At 46.8% G+C, this 22,879-nt stretch overlaps 2 protein-coding genes across 5 annotated transcripts in view; one reads left to right on the top strand and one right to left on the bottom strand.

Annotated features, from left to right (window-relative positions):
* Positions 1–8,920, bottom strand: part of GFM2 (GTP dependent ribosome recycling factor mitochondrial 2) — a 65,396-nt gene extending 56,476 nt beyond the window's left edge. For 2 of the 4 annotated variants that reach the window (XM_077287578.1, XM_077287553.1), the window contains exons 1-2: positions 8,785–8,903; positions 2,122–2,227 (exon numbers count right to left, since the gene is read on the bottom strand). In XM_077287578.1, coding sequence (XP_077143693.1) covers positions 2,122–2,172 — 51 coding nt within the window. In that variant the 5' untranslated portion in view covers positions 2,173–2,227; positions 8,785–8,903. Of the gene's footprint in view, positions 1–2,121; positions 2,228–2,358; positions 2,462–8,784 lie in introns of those variants that run through there. The other 2 variants (XM_077287562.1, XM_077287569.1) reach the window with 2 other exon arrangements.
* Positions 8,921–8,980: 60 nt separating this feature from the next.
* On the top strand, positions 8,981–16,103 carry NSA2 (NSA2 ribosome biogenesis factor). Its single transcript, XM_077287590.1, has 6 exons — positions 8,981–9,265; positions 11,496–11,683; positions 14,055–14,205; positions 14,286–14,465; positions 15,651–15,843; positions 15,935–16,103. The coding sequence occupies exons 1-6, from the start codon at positions 9,263–9,265 to the stop codon at positions 16,000–16,002; spliced, it is 783 nt and encodes a 260-aa protein (XP_077143705.1). The 5' UTR covers positions 8,981–9,262; the 3' UTR covers positions 16,003–16,103.
* Positions 16,104–22,879: the final 6,776 nt, after the last annotated feature.

The raw sequence follows: 22,879 nt of genomic DNA, 5'->3' as shown, positions 1-22,879 counted from the left end.
ATAACCCAATGATTGTTGAATGTGTTCCCCACTTTCAATTATTTCACCAACTTGGGTGTCCATCACACGCTCGTGTATGGCCACTGTAGGATCCTGATATGACAGCCAACATCATGCAGCTGGGAAAAATAAGTATTTGATACACTGACGATTTTGCAAGTTTTCCCACCTACAAAGAAGAGTGAGGTCTGTAATGTTTAGCGTAGGTACACTGCACCTGTGAGACAGAATCTAAAATAAAAACTAGAAAATCACATTGTAGGATTTTTACATAATCCACTATTAGGACAATCCCTTCTTTCCCCCGATAAAATAAAAAACCTGTACTCACCTCCTGTGCTGTGCTGGCGCCATTTCCGCAGTGTTAGTAACTCGTTCTCTACGGGGCTCTTGTGCGGTGTTGTGACACGTGACCCCAGGGCTCAATCAGTGCTGACATCACTGCCTCCGCCTACGAACAGACTGAACATGAAGAGGAAGCCAGGGATCAGCTGCAGCCCCGACTTCCTCTTCATGTTCAATCCATACGTAGGCGGAGGCAGGGACGTCACAGCTGATTGAGCACCGGGGTCACATATCACAACACCGCACAAGAGCCCCGTGGAGAGCGAGTCCTGACACCGCGGGAATGGCACCGGCACTGGAGGCGAGTATACATTTTATAAATTTCATCGGGGGCAAAATTTTGTTCAAAAAGGGGTTGTCGTAGTACTGGACAACCCCTTTAATTTGAATTTTATTGCATGAGAAATATTTGATACAATAGAAAAACAGAATATTTGGTACAGAGACCTTTGTTTACAATTACAGAGGTCAGATGTTTCTTCCTGTAGTTATTGACCTAGTTTGCACACACTGCAGCAGGGATTTTGGCCCCCTCCTCCATACAGATCTTCTCCAGATCTTTCAGGTTTCGGGGCTGTCACTTGTCAATATTGAGTTTCTTCTCCCTCCAAAGATTTTCTATTGGGTTCAGGTCTGGAGACTGGCTAGGCCATTCCAGGACCTTGAAATGCTTCTTATGGAGCCATTGCTTATTGCCCTGGCTTTGTGTTTCGGGTCATTGTCATTCTGGAAGGCCCAGCCACGATCCATCTTCAATGCTCTTAGTGAGGGAAGGAGGTTGTTGGACAAAATCTCACAATACATGACCTCATCCATCTTCCTTTCAATACAGTGCAGTTGTCCTGTCCCCTTTGCAGAATAGCATCCCCATAATATGATGCTTCCCCCATCATGCTTCACGGTTGGGATAGTGTTCTTGGGGTTGTACTCATCCTTCTTCCTACAAACACGGAGAGTGGAGTTGATGCCAAAAAGTTCTATTTTGGTCTCATCTGACCACATGACCTTCTCCCATGCCTCCTCTTGATTATCGAGATGGTCACTGGCGAACTTCAAACGGGCCTGGACATGTTCTGGCGTGACCAGGGGGACCTTGTGTGCCCTGCAGGATTTTAATCCATGTCGGCGTAGTGTTACTAAAGGTAATGTTTGAGACTGTGGTCCCATCTTTCTTCAGGCCATTGACCAGGTCCTCTCGTGTAATTCTGTGCCGATTCCTGGCCTTTCTAAGAATCATCCTTATCCCAAGAGGCGAAATCTTGCATGGAGCCCCAGATTGAGGAAGATTGACAGTCACCTTGTGTTTCTTCTAGTTTCTAATAATTGCACCAACAGTTGTTGCCTTCTCACCAAGCTGCTTGTCTATTGTCCTGTATCCCATCCCAGCCTTGTGCAGGTCTACAATTTTGTCCCTGGTGTCCTTAGACAGATCTTTGGTCTTGGCCATGGTGGAGAGGTTGGAGTGTGATTAAGTGTGTGGACAAATGTCTTTTATACAGGTAATGAGTTTAAAACGGTGCAATTAATACAGGTAATGAGTGTAGAGTAGGAGGGCTTCTTAAAGAAAAACTAACAGGTCTGTGAGAGCCAGAATTCCTGCAGGTTGGTAGGTGGTCAAATACTTATTTCATGCAATAAAATGCAAATTAATTATGTAAAAATCATTGAAGTGTACCTACAAAAAAATTAGAGATCTCTCCATTCTTTGTAGGTGAGAAAACTTGCAAAATCGACAGTATCAAATTCACAGTAGGGATAATAAGTATCAATCCTTACCTTTGTGTACACATCATATGTTCTCAGCACAGACTTGTACACTGCTAACATCCTCACTGGCTGCTTTGTATTCTACAGACACCGCACAGAAACCTATAGAAAGAGACTTTAATGTTTCATAGAATTTAGCATCTGTTTACAGATGACCTCCAGCCAAAAGTGACAAACCAAGTGATCTTATATGGTTAAAACGGCAAAGTGCCAGAAAAAAAAAAAAAAAGAAACTTTGCAAGTTACATGATAAAAATCCTCTCCATTCTCAGGAACCCATTTTTAATATTCTAGTTTACTGCTCGCTGTCAAGGTTACCAGCCACCTCTGCAATTTATCGCGGGTCGCTGGTCTCCTAGGAAAGGACTATGGGCTTAGCTTAAATACTGATTTTAGGGTAAAAATATCAAATACTGACGGTAACATCCAAGCAAAAAAAACAGGTGTGAACAGGTGCAGGCTAAAAGTAGCCACTTCCATATAGAACTAAAAATAAAGTTGCACTGTGCAGCGCTATAACATACAAACATGAAATATGACATTGGAATTGCATTACTTCTCTAGAAAACAGGTTAAAGCAAAGATACTTGGTGCATATATAGGTCAATTTATGTGTGCCCAGCAGCCACGACAAGGCGATCCTCTATGCTGGGAACCTAACCTAACATGATACCTCTCCTGGGCTGCTAGCCTATAATTATATCGGTAGGTAGGATTCTGCTGTGATTAAAACCGCCAGAGGCTGAGGGGTGCAGTGCTTGGTCAGAGAGCCTGTGTATAAATATCAAAGACTGACGGTCACTTCCAAGCAAAAAACTGGGATGAACTGTTGGCAGTCCTTTATACATGTTTGTTATCTTACATTTCCATTGTGGCAAATTCTATATTTTTTATATATAACATGCTTGCTTCAATACTGTTATGGCATACTAAGAGTAGCCATCTCTATATCTATGTGCCAGGTATCTTTGCTTTAACCTATTTTCTAGAGCAGTAATACAATTCTAATTTCAGATATTTCATGTTTGCATGTTATAGCACTAGTAGTTATTGATTGTAGGGTGACAGAAACTCTTTAAAAAATACATTTAACATAAAGCTCGCCTTAAAGGGAACCTGTCACCCCCAAAATCGAAGGTGAGCTAAGCCCTTCAGCATCAGGGGCTTATCTACAGCATTCTGGAATGCTGTAGATAAGCCCTCGATGTATCCTAAAAGATGAGAAAAAGAGGTTAGATTATACTCACCCAGGGGCGGTCCCGGTACGATGGGCGTCGCAGTCCGGTCCGGGGCCTCCCATCTTGTTACGATGACGTCCTCTTCTTGTCTTCACACTGCAGCTCTGGCGCAGGCGTACTTTGTCTGTCCTGTTGAGGGTAGAGCAAAGTACTGCAGGCGCCGGGAAAGGTCAGAGAGGCCCAGTGCTTGTGCACTGCAGTACTTTGCTCTACCCTCAACAGGGCAGACAAAGTACGCCTGTGCCGGAGCCGCAGTGTGAAGACAAGAAGAGGACGTCATCCTATGAAGATAAAAGGCCCCGGACCGGACGACACCCATCGGACTGGACCGCCCCTGGGTGAGTATAATCTAACCTCTTTCTCATTTTTCAGGATACATCGGGGGCTTATCTACAGCATTACAGAATGCTGTAGATAAGCCCCTGATGCTGGTGGGCTTAGCTCACCTTCGATTTTGGGGGTGACAGGTTCCCTTTAAGGACGTGATTTTCTGATGATACATTCCTTTTAATAGCACCACCCTCCTATTCAGTTCCAGTTGGGGAGTGGGTACAAATCTCTTCTTTTTCTGGAGGATCTACTCCATCTACAGAGCATGGACAGTCCTCTGATCTGACTGGGCAATGCTGAATCTTACCTGCGATTACACTGCAGAGAGTCTGAACACTTACTGCCAGCCCCACCCTCATAAATATTACATCTGATCCCTGGTGGTCCCCAAGAGGCAGACCCTTTGGAGTCAGTGTATGGTCACATGAGCTTCCCATTAGGTATGGAGCACCCGTTACTGACATTTCTTACAGCTGTCAGTCCATCCTGATGTGAGGTTACATGCCACGTTCCTCCATGCGATAATGGAAGACCAATGCCCTGCCTGACAGATGGCAAGGGAACGACAAGCGGATCTTATATAGTCCGGACTGATATATGTGAACAGAACCTGGAGAGAAAGGCTAAGTACACACATTGTAAAAATGCCGCAGAAATTCTGCAACTCCTGCCACGGGTACATCGCATGCGGAATTGGCATGCATTTTCCCGCTAAACACTAGCGTTTTACAAGCGATGCTACAGGTCATGCATGCCAATTCCGCATGAACCGCAAAACTGATTGACAGGTTGGTCACACTTGTCAAACATAGTGTTTGACAAGTGTGACCAACTTTTTACTATTGATGCTGCCTATGCAGCATTAATAGTTAAAAAGATCTAATGTTAAAAATAATAAATCGTGATATTCTCACCTTCCGGCGTCCCCCGCAGCCTTCCCGCTCCTCGCGATGCTCCGGTCGCAGTGATGCTTTGCGGCAATGACCTCAGATAACGTAGCATCACTCAAGACCGCACGTCATCACAGGTCATTTTCGCAAGGCATTACTGGGAACGTGAGCATCGCGAGGAGCGAGAAGGCTGCGGGGGACGCCGGAAGGTGAGAATATCACGATTTTTTCTTTTAATTATTTTATTTTTTAACAATTATATGGTTCCCAGGGCCTGGAGGAGAGTCTCCTCTCCTCCACCCTGGGTACCAACCACACATAATCCGCTTACTTCCCGCATGGAGGACATAGCCACATGCGGAAAGTAAGCGGATCAATGCATTCCTATGTGTGCGGAATCCCCGCAATTCTGCACAAAGAAGTGACATGCTGCGTTTTTTTCCAGAATGCGATTCCGCCGCGGAAAAAAATGGAACATGTGCACAAAAAATGTGTACTGCATTCTAATAATAGGATGCTTAATTTGAGCTTTTTTTGCATTTTATAGCGAGAAAAATGCGAAAAAACATGAACGTGTGCACATTGCCTGAGGGTTGTTGTCTTTAATTAATGATCCTATCCAATGGTGGCCCCTAACATGGCTGAGGAGGGCGGCAGCCTTTACTGTTTATATTGGTGGAGTCTGATTGCCATTCTATGATAAATGTGCCAGCTTTTCATAGGTTTGGGGGTCTAACTGCTAGGACCCCCACAAAGAAACCCAATGCCCCATCAATGGGTCAACTGGGTGGGGAGGACTTGCATGGAGGTCCGGCACCTTATCCTTCCATACACTGATTCAGGATGGTGGGACACGGTAAGATCCCAGACAACATGCCGGCCATGGTGCGGGAGGCAAGCACCACCGATCGCCATTATCGATATAGACCTGAACACTGTATTTAGAATGGTTGGCCATCACATGCACCATCCCTATTTAAATGAAGTACTCCCCCTTGTAAATGGAAAGTAGCAGATTCTCCCTCCCATCTTGTGATGTCAGTGTCAGGTCACCTGGGGATGTATCGCACTGTTATGCCAGGTAAGCACTGCAGCCAATCAGAGGCGCTGCCGCACATCCCTCAGACAAGTGGAAGTAGTGAGCTTGCAGCAGCACAACAGGGGCCAGCGATTGGCTGCAGTGGTTACATGATATAGTGAAGGAGGGGAGTTTACAGCACATCCTTCCAGTTTGAATAAAATTTATTTTTCATTTTAACATTTAAAAAAAAAAACAACAATTTTTAAAACTGAGAGAGAGACTCTGGCGCACCACGACGCCCTCAGTCACAGATCCTATGACTAAGGGCGCCAGAAAGGCGTCAGGCAGAGTCTCTCTCTCAATTTTAAATATATATATATTTTTTTTAAATGTTCAAATAAAAAAGACATTTTATTCAAACTGGAAGGACGTGCTGGAAACTCCCCTGCTTCTTCCTCACTTTGGCTGAAATCACCAGCAGGCACGGCACCCATCAGCTGTATATATGTCTCAGCGTGTCAAGCTCCAACTTCTCCCTCTCCCCCCTTTCTCCCACAGACACTAAGGCCGGCGTCACACTGGCGAGTTTTACGGACGTATGAGCGCAGAAACTACGTCCGTAAAACTCGCATAACACACGGCCCAATGATTCTCTATGGCCCAGCTCCTATCTGCCGTATATTACGGATCCGTAATATACGGCTTTCTACGGCCGTACAAAATCGCAGCATGCTGCGTTTGTCAGCGTATTGCGCAAAAAAATTGCCAATGAAAGTCTATGGGGGCGAGAAAAATACGGATTCCACACGGACCAGCAGTGTGACTTGCGAGAAATACGCAGCGGTGTTAGTGAAAAGTCGGTAATTCAATTGCCGGCTTTTCATTTCTCCTGCACAAACCCGACATGGTATGAGACATGGTTTACATACAGTAAACCATCTCATATCCCCCTTTTTTTGCATATTCCACACTACTAATGTTAGTAGTGTGTATGTGCAAAATTTCAGCGCTGTAGCTGCTAAAATAAAGGGTTAAATGGCGGAAAAAATTGGCGTGGGCTCCCGCGCAATTTTCTCCGCCAGAATGGTAAAGCCAGTGACTGAGGGCAGATATTAATAGCCAGGAGAGGGTCCATGGTTATTGGCCCCCCGTGGCTACAAACATCTGCCCCCAGCCACCCCAGAAAAGGCACATCTGGAAGATGCGCCTATTCTGGCACTTGGCCACTCTCTTCCCACTCCCGTGTAGCGGTGGGATATGGGGTAATGAAGGGTTAATGTCACCTTGCTCTTGTAAGGTGACATTAAGCCAGATTAATAATGGAGAGGCGTCAATTATGACACCTATCCATTATTAATCCAATTGTATGAAAGGGTTAAAAAACACACACACACATGATTTAAAAGTATTTTAATGAAATAAACACAGCAGTTGTTGTAATAATTTATTGCTCTCTCAATCCATCAGCAACACCCTCGCTTGGAAAAATAATAAACGCACAAGATACATACCTTCTGATGTCCTATCACATCCAATGAGGAAATCCATCTGAAGGGGTTAACTAATATTACAGGCACGAGCTGCGATAAACCACTCGCTCGTGCCTGTAATCCCCGGGTGCTGAAAGGAAAGCTGGATCTATACTTACATTGAGTCGCGGTGAGGCGCCCCTGCTGGATGTTCTCATGAACTGCAGCCTGGGAACTTTTTCCCACGCTCCAGGTCATATGAGGACATCCACCAGGGGGCGCATCACCGCGACTGAAGGAAATGTAGGTCAATGACCTACATTTAATTCATTCGCCGGGGATTACAGGCACGGAGCACAGCTGCTGTAAAATAATTAACCCCTTCAGATGGATTTCCTCATTGGATGTGATAGGACATCAGAAGGTATGTATCTTGTGCGTTTATTGTTTTGCCAAGCGAGGGTGTTGCTGATGGATTGAGAGAGCAATAAATTATTAAAACAACCGCTGTCTTTATTGCATTAAAATACTTTTAAATCATGTGTGTGTGTGTTTTTTAACCCTTTCATACAATTGGATTAATAATGGATAGGTGTCATAATTGACGCCTCTCCATTATTAATCTGGCTTAATGTCACCTTACAATAGCAAGGTGGCATTAACCCTTCATTACCCCATATCCCACCTCTACACGGGAGTGGGAAGAGAGTGGCCAAGTGCCAGAATAGGCGCATCTTCCAGATGTGCCTTTTCTGGGGTGGCTGGGGGCAGATGTTTTCAGCCACGGGGGGGCCAATAACCATGGACCCTCTCCTGGCTATTAATATCTGCCCTCAGTCACTGGCTTTACCATTCTGGCGGAGAAAATTGCGCGGGAGCCCACGCCAATTTTTTCCGCCATTTAACCCTTTATTTTAGCAGCTACAGAGCTGAAATTTTGCACATACACACTACTAACATTAGTAGTGTGGAATATGCTAAAAAAATGGGGATATGAGATGGTTTACTGTATGTAAACCATGTCTCATATCATGTCGGGTTTGTGAAGGAGAAATGCAAAGCCGGCAATTGAATTACCGGCTGTTCACACATATTGCGCTGAATGAAATATAAATACAGAATATATATATATATGTGTCTCAATGACATATATATATATATATATATATATATATATATATATATATATATATATATATATATATACTGTATATATGTTTTACCGAACATTTGAGCACATAAATCCATTAGATGTCGGTTTTGCAAGCCTGCGAGAAAATCTCGCAGTACGGATGCCATACGGATTACATACGGAGGATGCCATGCGCAAAATATGCTGCCACACCCTGACTACGGATCACTATTTTGGGAACATTTCTCCGTATTACGGCCGTAGTACGGACGTATAATACGTGGCGTATTGTCTTACGCCAAGTGTGACGCCGGCCTAATACATGATATAGTGTCACACAAGCCCCGGGTGTCCCAGCACTAATAGTGCTGGGCGGCACCCGTGTGGGAAGTATCCATTATTTCTATTTTACGGGGGACAACTTCACTTATGATGGAGATACCCAGGTAGTGAGACACCACCTTGAAGCACAACTCCACTTTGCATAACATTTCCCATAAGCCTCTCCTGCGCTGCCCCTCTGCCCCACTACGAATGCCATAGGTCAGCAATAGGCTGCATCACTGACGACCTACAGGAACACACGACTCACCTGCCAGAAGAGCACACCCCACGTGACAACTCTGAAGCTCACGTGACGTCAGGACCCAGAGAACGTAATGACGTAATTTCGTACTCATGGCACATGTGACCTTCTTCCCAGAATTCCAGGTGTGGGCGCTACCAATACCCACGTACCACTTATAGAATGACCTTTCTTAAATACCCTGTGTTTTCTAGTGTTTTCTAGTGCTCTCTCTGCTCGGACCGTGTCCTCCATGACGCTGTCAGCTGCAGGTAGACTATCGCCAAGATTCGAGTGAAAAAAATGCAACCCTGCTGCTAGTGAGAATGGTCTTACCCGGAAATGACGCAATGCCTGGTCTGTGGGCGGAGTCTTCCTTTTCCACCTCCATCTTGCTCGGCGGTGGTGTCCGGGCCTCCGGGGGCTGAAAGTTCCATCGTGTGTTTCCTCCTCGGGAGAAAGGCCGCAAAGTAACAGGCCAGAAGCGCCGGAGAGGACAGCCGCCATGGTGAGCACGGCGCCGTGTGTGAGAGCGATAGCTGCCGGGACTTGTGGTGCCACCACTGGCAGTGTTGTCTTCTCACATCTGTGACCCGGCGGCTCACAGCTCGTCCTCCTATTCTGACTCCTTATACCCTGTGTGAGGAGTCAGATTTCCTCGCTTTATTTATGGCTGTGGGTTTGTTTCTTGTTTTCCATTTTGTCACTGGGACAGAGCTCCTAAAATCTCAGCGGAATCTGCCCCCTCCGTCTGTGCTGGGTCCGAGGCCCCGGACATGGTTCCGTGCCGGAGTCTCTTCGTCTCCAGATGTCAGGAGTGAGCGGATCCCATTGGGTCCCATATCTGGCTCCTGTGATGGGGCCGCAGTGATGATCATATATGCTTCTCATAGATGGCAGTGTGGTGATGGGCCAGAACCTGGACGACTTCCTCATATTAAAGAGGTTCATGTGATATTGATGACCTTGTTGCAGCCTGACGCTGGGCACCTCCACCAATCGGCAGCGGACGGTTGTACATTGTGTGTAGGATTGGACAGCGCAGAGGGTGAAATATCGGAGTTGGACCTAACCAGTAACCGCGCATGATAGTGGAACCTCAGCAGATGACCCTGCTGTAACTGACAATAAATATCTACACAAAAGCTAACACCGATATTGTGCCTTACAGTGGTAGATCCCAGCCCTACAGAACATATAAGAGATCACAGATGGTGACTTACCGCTGACGTTCTGTCTGATGGAGTCGTCACTTTTCCCGTCTTTTCCATTTGTCCCAGACGGACATGACTTTTTCCAGCTAGTACTCGGCTACAGAGATTACATCAAAGACACATTTGACTTCTCCCATTTCCAGCACCGTCTCCATCTATTCCCAACCTGCACAAACTCCTCATCCTGCTGATACCCCAATACTGAGCCGCTGCTGGTGAAAGTATTGCTTACTACCCATGATATTTGGCACAATAAGAGCGCTCCTCTTAGTGCCCTACATAATAATGTCCGCCACTGTGCTTCTTTCATATGCCCTGTTTGTGCCCAGTAGATGGTAAAATTGCCCCCTAGAAAATATTAATGACCTTTGCAAACGCCATAGAAAACGGGCCCATATTTTGCCCTTTTGCCACAATACTGAGTGTCCTAAAAGTGTCCACTTAATAGTTCATAACGTCCACAGAGTCCCCAAATGTGCAGCTCCCTAAAACATAGTATGATGTGCCCACAGCTAATCGAAAACAGTGTGATGGCCTCTTTGATACTACACCCCCCCCTCCCCCTTCAAAACACAGTAACCTCCACAGTGTGTGACGGTCCCCCATTGCTTATGATGCCCCCATGAGTTTTAATTAAAATAAAAAAATGCATACTGGCCTATTCCAGGATCCTGACGACTCCACCAGCAAGGCCCGGCGAGCCCCACACGCTATCATCGTGCCTGGTGCTGTGTGATGGCATCAACATGCCGGGACTCTTGTATCTTACACGTGTCAGCACCTCGGCCATTCTATAGAGCACAGGCTTAAAGTCACCTGCAGTCTACAGAATGGAGAGCGGTAGTGCGGGGAGACTGTCATCCTGCTCTACTGCAGGGCTTACCTGTATTGGCAAGCTGCGTATGCCGATATAGTTGGCGTAGCTCCTTGTGGGTCCCCCGGAGCGCAGGGCTCAGGGACACTGCCATTTTCTGCTCTCCCCTCTCCAGCTACACTACTGCTCAGTGATAATGTGTAGCAAAATATCAGAACGGGTTCTCCAGGTTCAGAAGAAAAGTTATCGCCTATCCTTTGACAACAGGCTCACTGATGGTCCGATCTTCAGAACAAAGTTCTTTTCTTTCTTTTAAAACAGTGGCAGTGCACATGCCCTACCTGTACGCCACTTACCAGCAAGTACCTCATACAGCAGATAAGAGATGACTTGTTTCAGAACCACCCCTTTAATATCCTCTCTAAGGTATAATCACTTAAATGGTCTGCAGTCCTCCTCCATATCGTCTGTGACTCCCAGCACACAACCTCCCCATTCTGACACCCAGAACTGGTTTTCAGTGGCAGAAGTGTCTTTCATATCTGTGCTGTGTGAATATACTGATGTGAAATCTTGGTCGTATTAGTTGGGTCTTTTTTTTGCATTTCATGTAGTATTTTGATAACCTGTCATGTTAATATTGCGGTGGTTGAGTGCTTATCGTCATCATGTATAATTAATCCTCTGTTGGTTTGTTTTTGTGCACTCAGCCTCAGAACGACTACATTGAGTTACACCGTAAGCGGTACGGCTATCGCTTGGACTACCATGAGAAGAAGAGGAAGAAGGAGGGCCGGGAGGCTCATGAGCGATCACAGAAAGCGAAGAAACTTATCGGTCTGAAGGCCAAACTGTACCACAAGCAGCGCCATGCCGAGAAGATCCAGATGAAGAAAACGTAAGTAGCTCGCATTTCACTGAGCAGACACAAGGAAAAGAATTCATGAAGTTCTGTGGCTTTAGGTAATTCGTGGAACATGAGGCGGCAAGTCATCAAGTTTAATGCCCTTTGTGGCTAAAACATGGACTTTGTGTAGTTTTACTATTTTCCTGAATTGAATAAAACAAATGAACTTCTGGAGGAGCTGAGCTGCAGTATCCAGGAATGGCCAGTACACAGAGTGGCGCTGTGCTGGCCGCCACTGCTGAGGCTGGAAACAGCTGATCACTGGTGGGGTCAGGCCCCCACACCTCTCACAGAGGCGCCTATTTCTCTCCATTGGGGGACACATGAACCATGGGTGTATGCTGCTGACACTATGCACAACAAAATTTGGCTCCTCCTCAGCAGTGTACACCCCACTGACCGGCACTAGGTTAATCAGTTTAGCTTGGTGTCAGTAGGAGGTGGACACGGGTCTTTCATTAGACCCATATCTACCTCAGTGTGCGTTGTTTCTTTTCAGGTGGATCTTCACCAGAGGAATACAGTGTGAAGTCTCTACTGTACTCCCACAAAGAGACTGAGTACTGTGTGTACTGTGTGTGTACTGCCACCCCGTGTCCTCATATGTCTTCGATAGGACCCCTAACACGGAAGAGTGTTTAGGGGATTCGGTCCTGGCCTCCGTCTACTACCCACTCGCCCACCAGAGCTGGTCGGCGGGGTGTACACTGCGCAGGAGGAGTTAACTTTTTTTGTGCATAGTGTCAGCCTCCTAGTGGCAGCAGCATACACCCATGGTTTCCTGTGTCCCCCAATGAAGGCTCCGAGAAACATTTTACAGTAAGCAACCTAAAATCCTGTTTTTATGGATGGCTCATTAAAAACTTAAGCCTGGAAAACCCCTTTAACATTGGTAGAAATTGCTGCAAGTTTATTTTCTTTTTTTTTTTTAAATGAAAAAAATGCTGCTGAGAAAAAGAAAAGCTAACTGCAGATGGGCCTGATATAAAATCTGTATGAAGTGCACTCACCCTGGTAGATATATACAGCCAGAATTGTTTTGTCCATCTTCGGCTACAGTTTAGATTTTTTTTTTTCTTTTTCTTAGATGCCTGTAATTGGGGCTAAAACAATTGAGTTTTATTAAAAATCTTGCACTCCAAAAGGAGTTAACTGAGAGTCAGGCAGTCAGTTTGTTATGATGGCCTGATGGGGTGTAACTTTCTTATCTGCCTTTATCTAAGCTCCTCAGCTAATTTATGACCTCAGAGCACATCATAGTTGAATGTGAAGGAAAACCAAGAGACCGGAAAAGTCAAACTGTGAAATATTAATGAAACCCAATTAATGAAATGTATTTTTCTCTCAAAATACATGTATTTCAGTTAAATATAAAAAAGTCTCCAGAAGTGGACAACCCCTTTTTAATGCAGTACTGTGGTAATAAGCCATTCTCACTGATCCACTTGATAATGGACCTGTGATGAGATCCACACCAAGTTTAACTGTGTTCGCCCCATAGACCAGGGCTGCGGTGTCGGTGTCATGGAAATTGCGGAGTCGGAGGTTTGGCTTACCGACTCCACATCCCTGCCATAGACTTATATTAGCGTGTCAGTGCGCGTTCTACATTGCCCCTCCATTTTACTATGTTTTGGGGATGATGGCGCCATCCGTAGTCACCAATACCCAGAACACCCTTTTAGGTTTGTGGTTGCGTGAAGGGATGAATGAATTTGATGCTCCAAAAAAAAAAAAAGTGACGTTTAAGGGGTTGTCACGCTTGATACAAGTCTTCTGAATGCTGACGGCATGTGGTGAGCATGCAGTCAGGATTCCTTGATATTGCTGGTGCTGGCGAGCAGAGATGGTGGCATGTATGTGATGTGGTCATGTGCTGGCGAAGACCTGCTCAGACTCTCTGAATTGAAGAGAAGCCGGATACGTCCAGTCATCACAAGACTGCAGTTACGCGAATAGCGCACACGTGGTCACATGATCGCACGCTTGCACCGGCAATATCAGGGGATCCTGACTGCATGCACACCACACGCTGTGATGATTCAAAGACTTTGTTTCAAGCCTGGACAACGCCTCTAAACAGTGCAGACCTGACCTATTCAGGATGAAAATAATCCACAACCATAGGTAAACTTCATGTTATATAGATTTACCATATATTGCTATAGTTTTACTTTAAATGTCTGAGCTGGCTGATTTTTGTATGTATCTAATATTACAATTACGCCTTGGTTGCTGTCTGATGTTCTGGAGGGTTATATACTATGTACAGGGTTTATTATCTAGAAAGCCTTCTCTGAATATAGTACGTCAATGAAGGCCATTACCCCACAGTTTCACATGTCTTTCTTGCATCTTCCAGTATTAAAATGCATGAAAAGAGGAACACCAAACAGAAGAATGATGAGAAGACCCCAGAAGGAGCCGTTCCTGCGTATCTGCTGGACAGAGAAGGGCAAAACCGAGCCAAAGTTCTCTCCAATATGATCAAACAGAAGCGAAAAGAGAAGGCAGTAAGTGATATGTTTCATTGATTGGTCAGCCTTCATATCCGTCTATTAGTCTCTTACACATTACTTGTGCGTCTTTTTAGGGTAAATGGGAGGTTCCTCTCCCCAAAGTCCGCGCACAAGGAGAGACCGAAGTGCTTAAAGTTATACGCACAGGAAAAAGGAAGAAGAAGGCTTGGAAGAGGATGGTCACCAAAGTTTGCTTTGTCGGAGATGGATTCACACGAAAACCTCCTAAATATGAAAGATTTATCAGACCCATGGTGAGTCTGTAATAAGTTACTGTTGCTGTATAATGCATCCTGCATATGGCCTCAGATCACAGTCCATAAAGGGCTGGTCCAAAACTAATATTGATTTTCATCATAAATTTCTCTAGTTTTACTGTAGTAATCAGAATCCTTTTCTAATATGCCTAAATTAAAAAGTCCCTACTTTTCCTTATTTAAGTCTAAAATGCATACGGAAAGTTGATAAAATAATGTCCACAATCTGCCTACTGATTGACTTTAATGAGATATCTATCTAATTTATTTTCAATTGTTGACACCCGGGGTGTCATCACTAACTGGCAGAACAGAACATGCAATTAGTGCCCACGTTTGAGTGTCCCAGCTTGCACTGGGGATTCTCAAATGCGACATCATCAAGTGGCAGTGACTGTGGTCATTGCCGCAGCCCTGGCCCTACCCTGAAACAACGCATCGTCAGCAATCTCCGTTTCAGGTTCTGAGCTGGTCTCCTCTATTGAGCATGTCGTTTAATTCCGACATATGCTCAATACAATACCCCTTGTCAGTGTGCAATATTCCTTTCAATACGTAGTGACAGTGCGCTCCCTCATCAGCACTGATGAGAAGTAATGAGCTGGCAAGAGGGCACATCATCAGTGCACATTAAAATGAGAAAACCCAGTGAGCAGAGATGAGCCCTGTCCCTGAAACAGACATCACTGGATGGTGCTAGTCTCTGCTCTCCCTGCTTGCCGGGTTATCTCCTTACAATGTTCACTGACAGTGTGCTCTCTTGCTGACTTGTCACTTCTAATTAGAGCCCTCGAGGAAGTGCACTGTAACTATTCACTGAGAAGAATATCACACGGTGACAAGGGGTCTTGTACTGAGCATATGTTGGCAATGACAGCCAAAGCATGCTCTGTAGAGCAGGGACTAGCCCAGCCCCTGAGACGTGTGTCACTGATAACTTCATTTCAGGTGGGGGAAGGAGGCTGCAGCAGTGACGGGAGCCTCTGCCCCCCCGATGACATCTCATTTGGCCGTTTATTTTAGCACTCCTCTAAACTAAGCCTTATCTGTATAGATATGGACTCTCCAGCAAGACTGGCCTGAGTAAAATATCCACATGCAGGGTGGAGTCTTCTATATACTGTAGCGTTACTATTATAACATGACACCCCAGATTTTCACGTGTCGTCATGTGTTTTCCAGGGCTTGCGTTTTAAAAAGGCTCATGTGACTCATCCTGAACTCAAAGCCACATTCTGCTTACCTATCCTGGGTGTAAAGAAGAACCCATCATCGCCACTCTACACAACTTTAGGCGTCATCACAAAGGGAACAGTCATCGAGGTGAACGTCAGCGAGCTTGGTCTCGTCACACAAGGAGGCAAAGTTATATGGGGTAAGGCTTCAACTTCTAAACTGCAGATGATCGTCATTTATACTATGATACTGCCAATATATCATTGTTCATTTTTATTTTTTACTTTTAGGAAAATATGCACAAGTTACGAATAATCCTGAAAATGATGGCTGCATTAACGCAGTTTTGCTCGTATAATGTTCAATGTGGCTGAACATGGACTGGATTGTGCTATAAGTAACGCCCCATATTGGGAGATCACCTTCTGCTACGTAATAAATGAGTTTTGTGTTTAGTAAGCTCATATTATTGGTCTTTTTATTCAGCATTAGATTACCGTATATACTCGAGTATAAGCCGACCCGAGTATAAGCCGACCCCCCTAATTTTGCCACAAAAAACTGGGAAAACTTATTGACTCGAGTATAAGCCTAGGGTGGAAAATGCAGCAGGTACCGGTGAATTTCAAAATTAAAAATAGATACTCCATACCATTCATTATGGCCCCATAGATGCTCCACATAAAGCTGTGCCACAAAAAAAAGCTCTGCACCATTGCCCCATAGATACTCCACATAAAGCTGTGCCATATATACAATGCTCTGCATCGTTGCCCCATAGCTGTGCCATATAGTGCTCTGCACCGTTGCCCCATAGCTGTGCCATATAGTGCTCTGCACCATTGCCCCATAGCTGTGCCATATAGTGCTCTGCACCATTGCCCCATAGCTGTGCCATATAGTGTTCTGCACCATTGCCCCATAGCTGTGCCATATAGTGCTCTGCACCATTGCCCCATAGCTGTGCCATATAGTGCTCTGCACCATTGCCCCATAGCTGTGCCATATAGTGCTCTGCACCATTGCCCCATAGCTGTGCCATATAGTGCTCTGCACCATTGCCCCATAGCTGTGCCATATAGTGCTCTGCACCATTGCCCCATAGCTGTGCCATATAGTGCTCTGCACCATTGCCCCATAGCTGTGCCATATAGTGCTCTGCACCGTTGCCCCATAGCTGTGCCATATAGTGCTCTGCACCGTTGCCCCATAGCTGTGCCATATAGTGCTCTGCACCATTGCCCCATAGCTGTGCCATATAGTGCTCTGCACCGTCCATTATTGCCCCATAGCTGCTGCTGCAATAAAAAAAAAAAAAAAACATACTCGCCTGTCTTGCTTGCAGCTCCTCGGCGCCATCTTCCCGGCGTCTCTCTGCACTGACTGGCAGAGGGCGGCGCCACAGAGTGAATAAAAGTGAGCAATTGTGCGGTACGGTGAGACTGTTCATCCTATGGACACAGACCGTGTCAGACTGGGGTGCGAAGGGCCCACCAGTAACATTGACTTTGGGGGTCCCACTTTTAACCTGCATACAAATATTACACTACCCTTGGTCACAGATTTACCTATATCGCTATATGATAAACTGGGTAGTTTGAATGAATTATGAGATGCTGTTTTTTTCTGTACAGAGTGAATTATGCCAAATACTGTCCATACAGTGTGGTTGAGGGCCCACCGGGGATTGCCCTGTTACCCTATGGGGTAGTCTAAACCTGGACTCAGATTTCCAGTTCCCGCATAAACAGACATGATACATTATTAAGCTTATTTTGTGCTGGCTTCCACTGCATTGTGTACTGGGGATGATTTTCCACTGCTGATCAATCTCGCATTTACTAGCATTTTATGTGCAGAGCTTTCTCTGATGACTATAATATACTATATATACATCACCTCGGGTACGGTACTGTTTTCATTGCATTATTGAATCATAGCTAAGCTGTTTGGGATGTCTATCTCCTACTCTTTGGTTTCCAATAGACCTTCTGCAGTAATTCATGTGTGGCAGATTAAATGTATAGAAGAGTTTCAGAAACTTTTGCAATAAATCTGCATATTTTAATATATTTATTGAGATCCGCGGTCAGTCTCGCCCAAGCATTGTAGTCTATTTACTGTGAAATATGACCTTCTGAACCCCTCCTTAAGGCTTCTTTCAGACTTCCGTCGATACGAGGCCGTTGCAAACCGTCGGCCCGACGTACCGACGGACGTTGTGCTAAATGTAGCACAACGTGGGCAGCCGGATGCTGTTTTACAAGGCATCCGCTGCCCACTGTGATGAGGGGGCGGAGTTCCGGTCGCAAATGGCGGACGCGTCGCACAAAGAAAAGTTACATTGAACGTTTTTTGTGCGTCGCGTCCGCCAAAACACGACGCATCCGTCGCACAACGGATGCGACGTGTGCCCATCCGTCGCTTATACAAGACTATGGGCAAAAAACGCATCCTGCAAGCACATTTGCAGGATCCGTTTTTTGCCCATAACGACGGAGCACAGAAGACGGAAGTGTGAAAGTAGCCTAAGCAACTTTCACACATACAACATTTACGACTAGTGATGATCAAATAGCTTTTGATAAGAGGCTATCCGAATAGCTACAGCGCTTACTGAATTGCAGGATCGGTTACTTGGAGCGCTGTCCACAATCAGCTGTTCGGCACCGCGGCTTTGTGACGGTCACAACACATGCATGGAGACCCTGATTGACAGTGGCCAAATAGGCACATGAGGCTATTGAGTTCGGCACAGGAGACCTGCGGCCAGTGCAGACATCGCACTCCAAACCTGTAAAACAGTATTTCCAGGTCACCACCTGACAGCACCATGGAGGACGTCCTTCTTATCCACAGTGGGACAGGACACCACAAGAGTTTAAAAGGACCCTCCCCCTACCACCCTTCAGTGTTTTTCCTGTCCCACTGTGGATAGCAATGGCGAGAGAACATGGTTACGTGCGGAGGGTGAGGATCGGGGGGCTCGGCCCCTCCCTTCCCACCTCGTCCTCCGCAAGCTGACACCCGCCCGGAGGGTCCCTCAGCATACCAAGTGTAGCGCTGCTCCTGGAGTGTGGGTTGCTTCTTCCTGAAGGGGGGCTCTCGACCCTTGGCGATGCCCCAGATGTACCTGAGCCAGGGCCGCCTCTGGATGCCGCCGCTTCATCACACGATCCCCGGAGGGAAAACGTTTACGACAGGACATCTCAGGACGCCAAGCACTGCAGATCTGGGCTGCGGTGCATCACTTTCGGGTCGTGGCCAGCAGCAGGCGGGGCAGCGTCTCCTCAGGATTGGATAGAGGCAGGAATGCTTCCGAGGCAGGCCAGATGGCGCAGCACGGCGCTCCAGCTTCCAGGATCCCCGCATATAAGGAGGTAATGGGGGGGGGGGTTGGGTTAGTGGGGCCAGCTATCTTGATGCAATCCTCAGGATGGAGGAGACCACTAAGCCTGATATGGGGCAAGAGAGCCAGGGGCATGTAAGTACCCAGGGAAAGGGTGTCCTCTGAGCCCCAGCAAGGTGCAGTCCCACAAAACAGTTACGCTTATGTTTTGTAGGGGACTTCGACAGAAAAGAAAGAGGCTAAGAAGTCGGGAAAATATAGGAAGTGCCCTATTTGCGCCATAAGGCTTAAAGATTCCTGGCAGAAACCCCTCTGTGAGGCATGCACCAGCCGGATTGTGGGGGAGGAGCAGGCTTCACTCGTGTCCAATATGAGGGCTATTTTCTCCAGTCACCTTCCACGACAGCGGTACTGGAGGATGTCTCCCTGCCCTAATGGGGGACAGGAAACACAAAAGAGGTTAAATACCCTCCCCTTCCTGCCACCTCCAGTGTTTTTCCTGTCCCCTATGGGGCATGAAGAGGTCCTGTAGTGCTGCCGTGGCCGGCGATCGGAGCACGCAGTTTTTACTTACAAAGCCGGGCAGCCTGGGTCGGTCTCCTCCCTGCGGTGCTGCTCCCGTCTCCTCACATAGTGTGGACTCGGGACCCCTTTCCCGTTCCTCCCGCGCTCCTTCTGGAGTAAAGCGGAACGGTGGTGTGCGGCCGGGGTCCCCGCGCGGCTCCCCGGCGTTCTTCCTCTCCTGCTGGCCGGAAACGGTGGACGCGCGAACCGGAAGTACCCCGAACTTCCGGTTCACGGCATGTGCGTTCCAGCGGTGGAATGCACGCGCGTCCTACAGAGACTATTGGTGGCATAGCGGTTCTTCCCCTACGCCCGGGACCGGGAGAGGAGGAGGAGCACATAATCGGACGCAGCAACCTCGGTATTTAACCCTGGTTAGTCACCTCCAGGTAAGGCCCCCTGTCTATCTGTCTGGACTACAGTACTGACTGACCATGGAAGGTGACAGACCTGCCTCTGCATCTGCCGAGCCCTGCGTCTTCCCTCCTACTGTGAGTAGTGGGTCAGGTCCCTTTTTCCCTGTTTCCTTAGGGTGCTATATATTTAGTCCCCTTCTCTCTCTTTTTTAGGGAGACAGGGCCTCTGCCCCTAGGAAGGACAAATCTTCCAAGAAATCGGAAGATCGGAAATGTGTATGTGCGTCAAAGCTTCCTTCCTCATATAAGAAGAAACTTTGCCAGCCCTGCACTGAGGAAGTATTACGCTCTGAACAGCCATCCTTGTTCGAGAGCATTAAAACCCTCATTAAAAAAGTTCAGTCCTCTGTATCGGCCCTCTCCCAGTCTCTGTTACCTCAGCCACCTCCGCCTAAAAAAAGGAAGATGGCAACGGTTGTTTCTGATTCAGATTCTGGTGAATGTCATTCTTCTGTCTCAGAGGATTTGTGGGAGAATGAGGGCTCCACTTCTACCCCTAAAGAGGAAAATAAAAAATACTATTTTTCCTCTGATGACATACGCGAGTTAATCAGTATGGTCAGGGGGACAATGGGCGTTGAGGAGGAGGAGGACAAACCGTCAGTGCAGGATGAGATGTTCGGCGGGTTAAAACCGAAAAAATTGAAAGGGTTTCCAATACACGAGAATGTGCAGAGTCTCATTCTTCATGAATGGGAATCTCCTGAGAAGGGACTTACGGTTCCATCTGAGCTAAAGAATCGTTTCCCTCTGGATGGAGACGTTTCTTTATGGGAAACTCCTAAAGTAGACGTACAAGTCTCCAGAGTATCAAAAAAGACAACCCTCCCGTTTGAGGATTCTTCCCAACTCAGAGACCCTATGGACCGCAAAATGGAGAGTCTTCTAAGAAGATCTTGGGATACTTCCACGAATCTCCTTAGAACAAATATTGCGTCTACGTGTGTGGCTAGGTCCCTCTTCCATTGGCTCCGCACTCTTGAAGACCACCTTACCCAGGGAACATCTAGGGAAGTAATCCTGGATTCCCTCCCTCTTCTCCAGAGAGCTACGAGTTTTCTCGCCGATGCTTCGGCGGAATCCGTTAGAGTGGCTTCTAAATCAGCAGTTCTTTCTAACTCAGCCAGGAGAGCTTTATGGCTGAAGTCCTGGAGCGGTGACATCACGTCCAAAACGAAACTCTGTGCCATTCCCTTTCAAGGCCGCTATCTCTTCGGGCAGGCTCTGGATGATATATTAGAGAAGGCAACAGACAAGAAAAAAGCGCTTCCTGAACAGAGGAATCCGAAAAAACGTTTTTTTCGTCCCTCAAAGGAACAACCCTTCCAAAGAGAGTTCAAAGGAAAGGGCAAGACAGGACGCTGGAGCTATCCTAAAGGGGGGAAGGGTAGGAATATCCTGGTTCCCCAGTCCCAGCAAACCCCTGACAAGCAGTGACTACGCCCAGGGCGTTGGGGGTCGACTCTCGGGCTTCATCAACCAGTGGAGTTCCATTTCGTCAAACCAGTGGGTACTCGACACTATTCGGAATGGGCTAAAACTGGAATTCGAGAGCCCTCCCCCTCATCACATAAGGATAACTTCATTGCAGAGTCTCAGCTCTCAGAGCGCATTCCTCTCCGGACTTCGAGAGTTACTCCAGGCAGGAGTAATTTCCCCAGTACCTCAGCAAGAAATAGGCAGAGGACATTACTCTCACCTATTTTTAATCAAGAAACCTTCGGGGAAGTACCGGATAATAATTTAAAACCCCTGAATCGAGTAATAACTTACAGAAGATTCAAAATGGAGTCGGTCAAAACAGCGATCCCTCTGATAGGCCAAGACTGGGTGATGGCTACGGTGGATCTGAGGGACGCGTATTATCACGTCCCAATCCATCCAGAATTCAGAAAATACCTAAGATTTGCAATATCTCGGGATCAGCAGATAGTACACTATCAGTTCAACTCCCTTCCCTTTGGGATCGCCTCAGCTCCCCGGGTCTTCACAAAGATCATGGCAGAGGCAATAATATTCATACGTCTTCAAGGGATTTGCGTAGTACCCTATCTAGACGATCTACTCATTATCGCTCCTTCTACCTCTCGCCTCAAATCAGATGTAACAAAGTCTCTAGAGATCCTGAGATCTTTGGGCTGGATCCCGAATCTGGAGAAATCGGATCTACTTCCTTCCAAAAAGAAAAAGTTCCTAGGAGTCCTGCTGGACTCAGAGTTGAGAAGATCCTTTCTGCCCAGAGAACGCCAACTCGATCTGGTTCAGAGGATAACAGCATTCAGAACGCTGAAAGCTCCTACTCTGCGACATTCCATGTCTATTCTGGGATCTCTAACATCCTGTATCCAAATGGTACCTTGGGCCCAAGCCCACACGAGAGTTCTCCAGACCCATGTTCTAGCATCCTGGGACAGACAACAAAGCTCTCTATCCAAAAGAATCTGCCTCCCCAATCATGTCAGGACATCCCTGACTTGGTGGCTGCATCGCCAAAATCTCCAACGGGGGGTCAGCTGGGACCAGGTCCCACTAAAGACGCTCACATCGGACGCCAGTCAAAGGGGTTGGGGAGCCATAGTCGACGGAACTCATTTCCAGGGCAGATGGCCCCCAGACATCAGAGCAAGCTCCTCGAACTTCAGAGAACTGAAGGCGGTGGAAGAAGCGTTAAAAGCCGCATCCCGGCTTGTTCAGGGGCATCATGTCAGGATTTATTCCGACAACGTGACCACGGTAGCATACCTCCGTCATAAGGGAGGTACAAAATACAAAAAACTAAAGACCCTGGCTTCAAACATTTTTTCTTGGGCAGAGAGGCACCTCCTCTCTATTTCGGCAGTCCACCTGAAGGGATCAGCAAATACCCAAGCAGACTTTCTGAGCAGAATCGATGTGCATCCAGGGGA

The sequence above is a fragment of the Ranitomeya variabilis genome, chromosome 1 (assembly GCF_051348905.1).
Source record: "Ranitomeya variabilis isolate aRanVar5 chromosome 1, aRanVar5.hap1, whole genome shotgun sequence".
Classification (NCBI taxonomy): domain Eukaryota; kingdom Metazoa; phylum Chordata; class Amphibia; order Anura; family Dendrobatidae; genus Ranitomeya; species Ranitomeya variabilis.
Note: the sequence above shows the minus strand (reverse complement) of the source record. Positions and strands in the feature narration are given on the sequence as shown.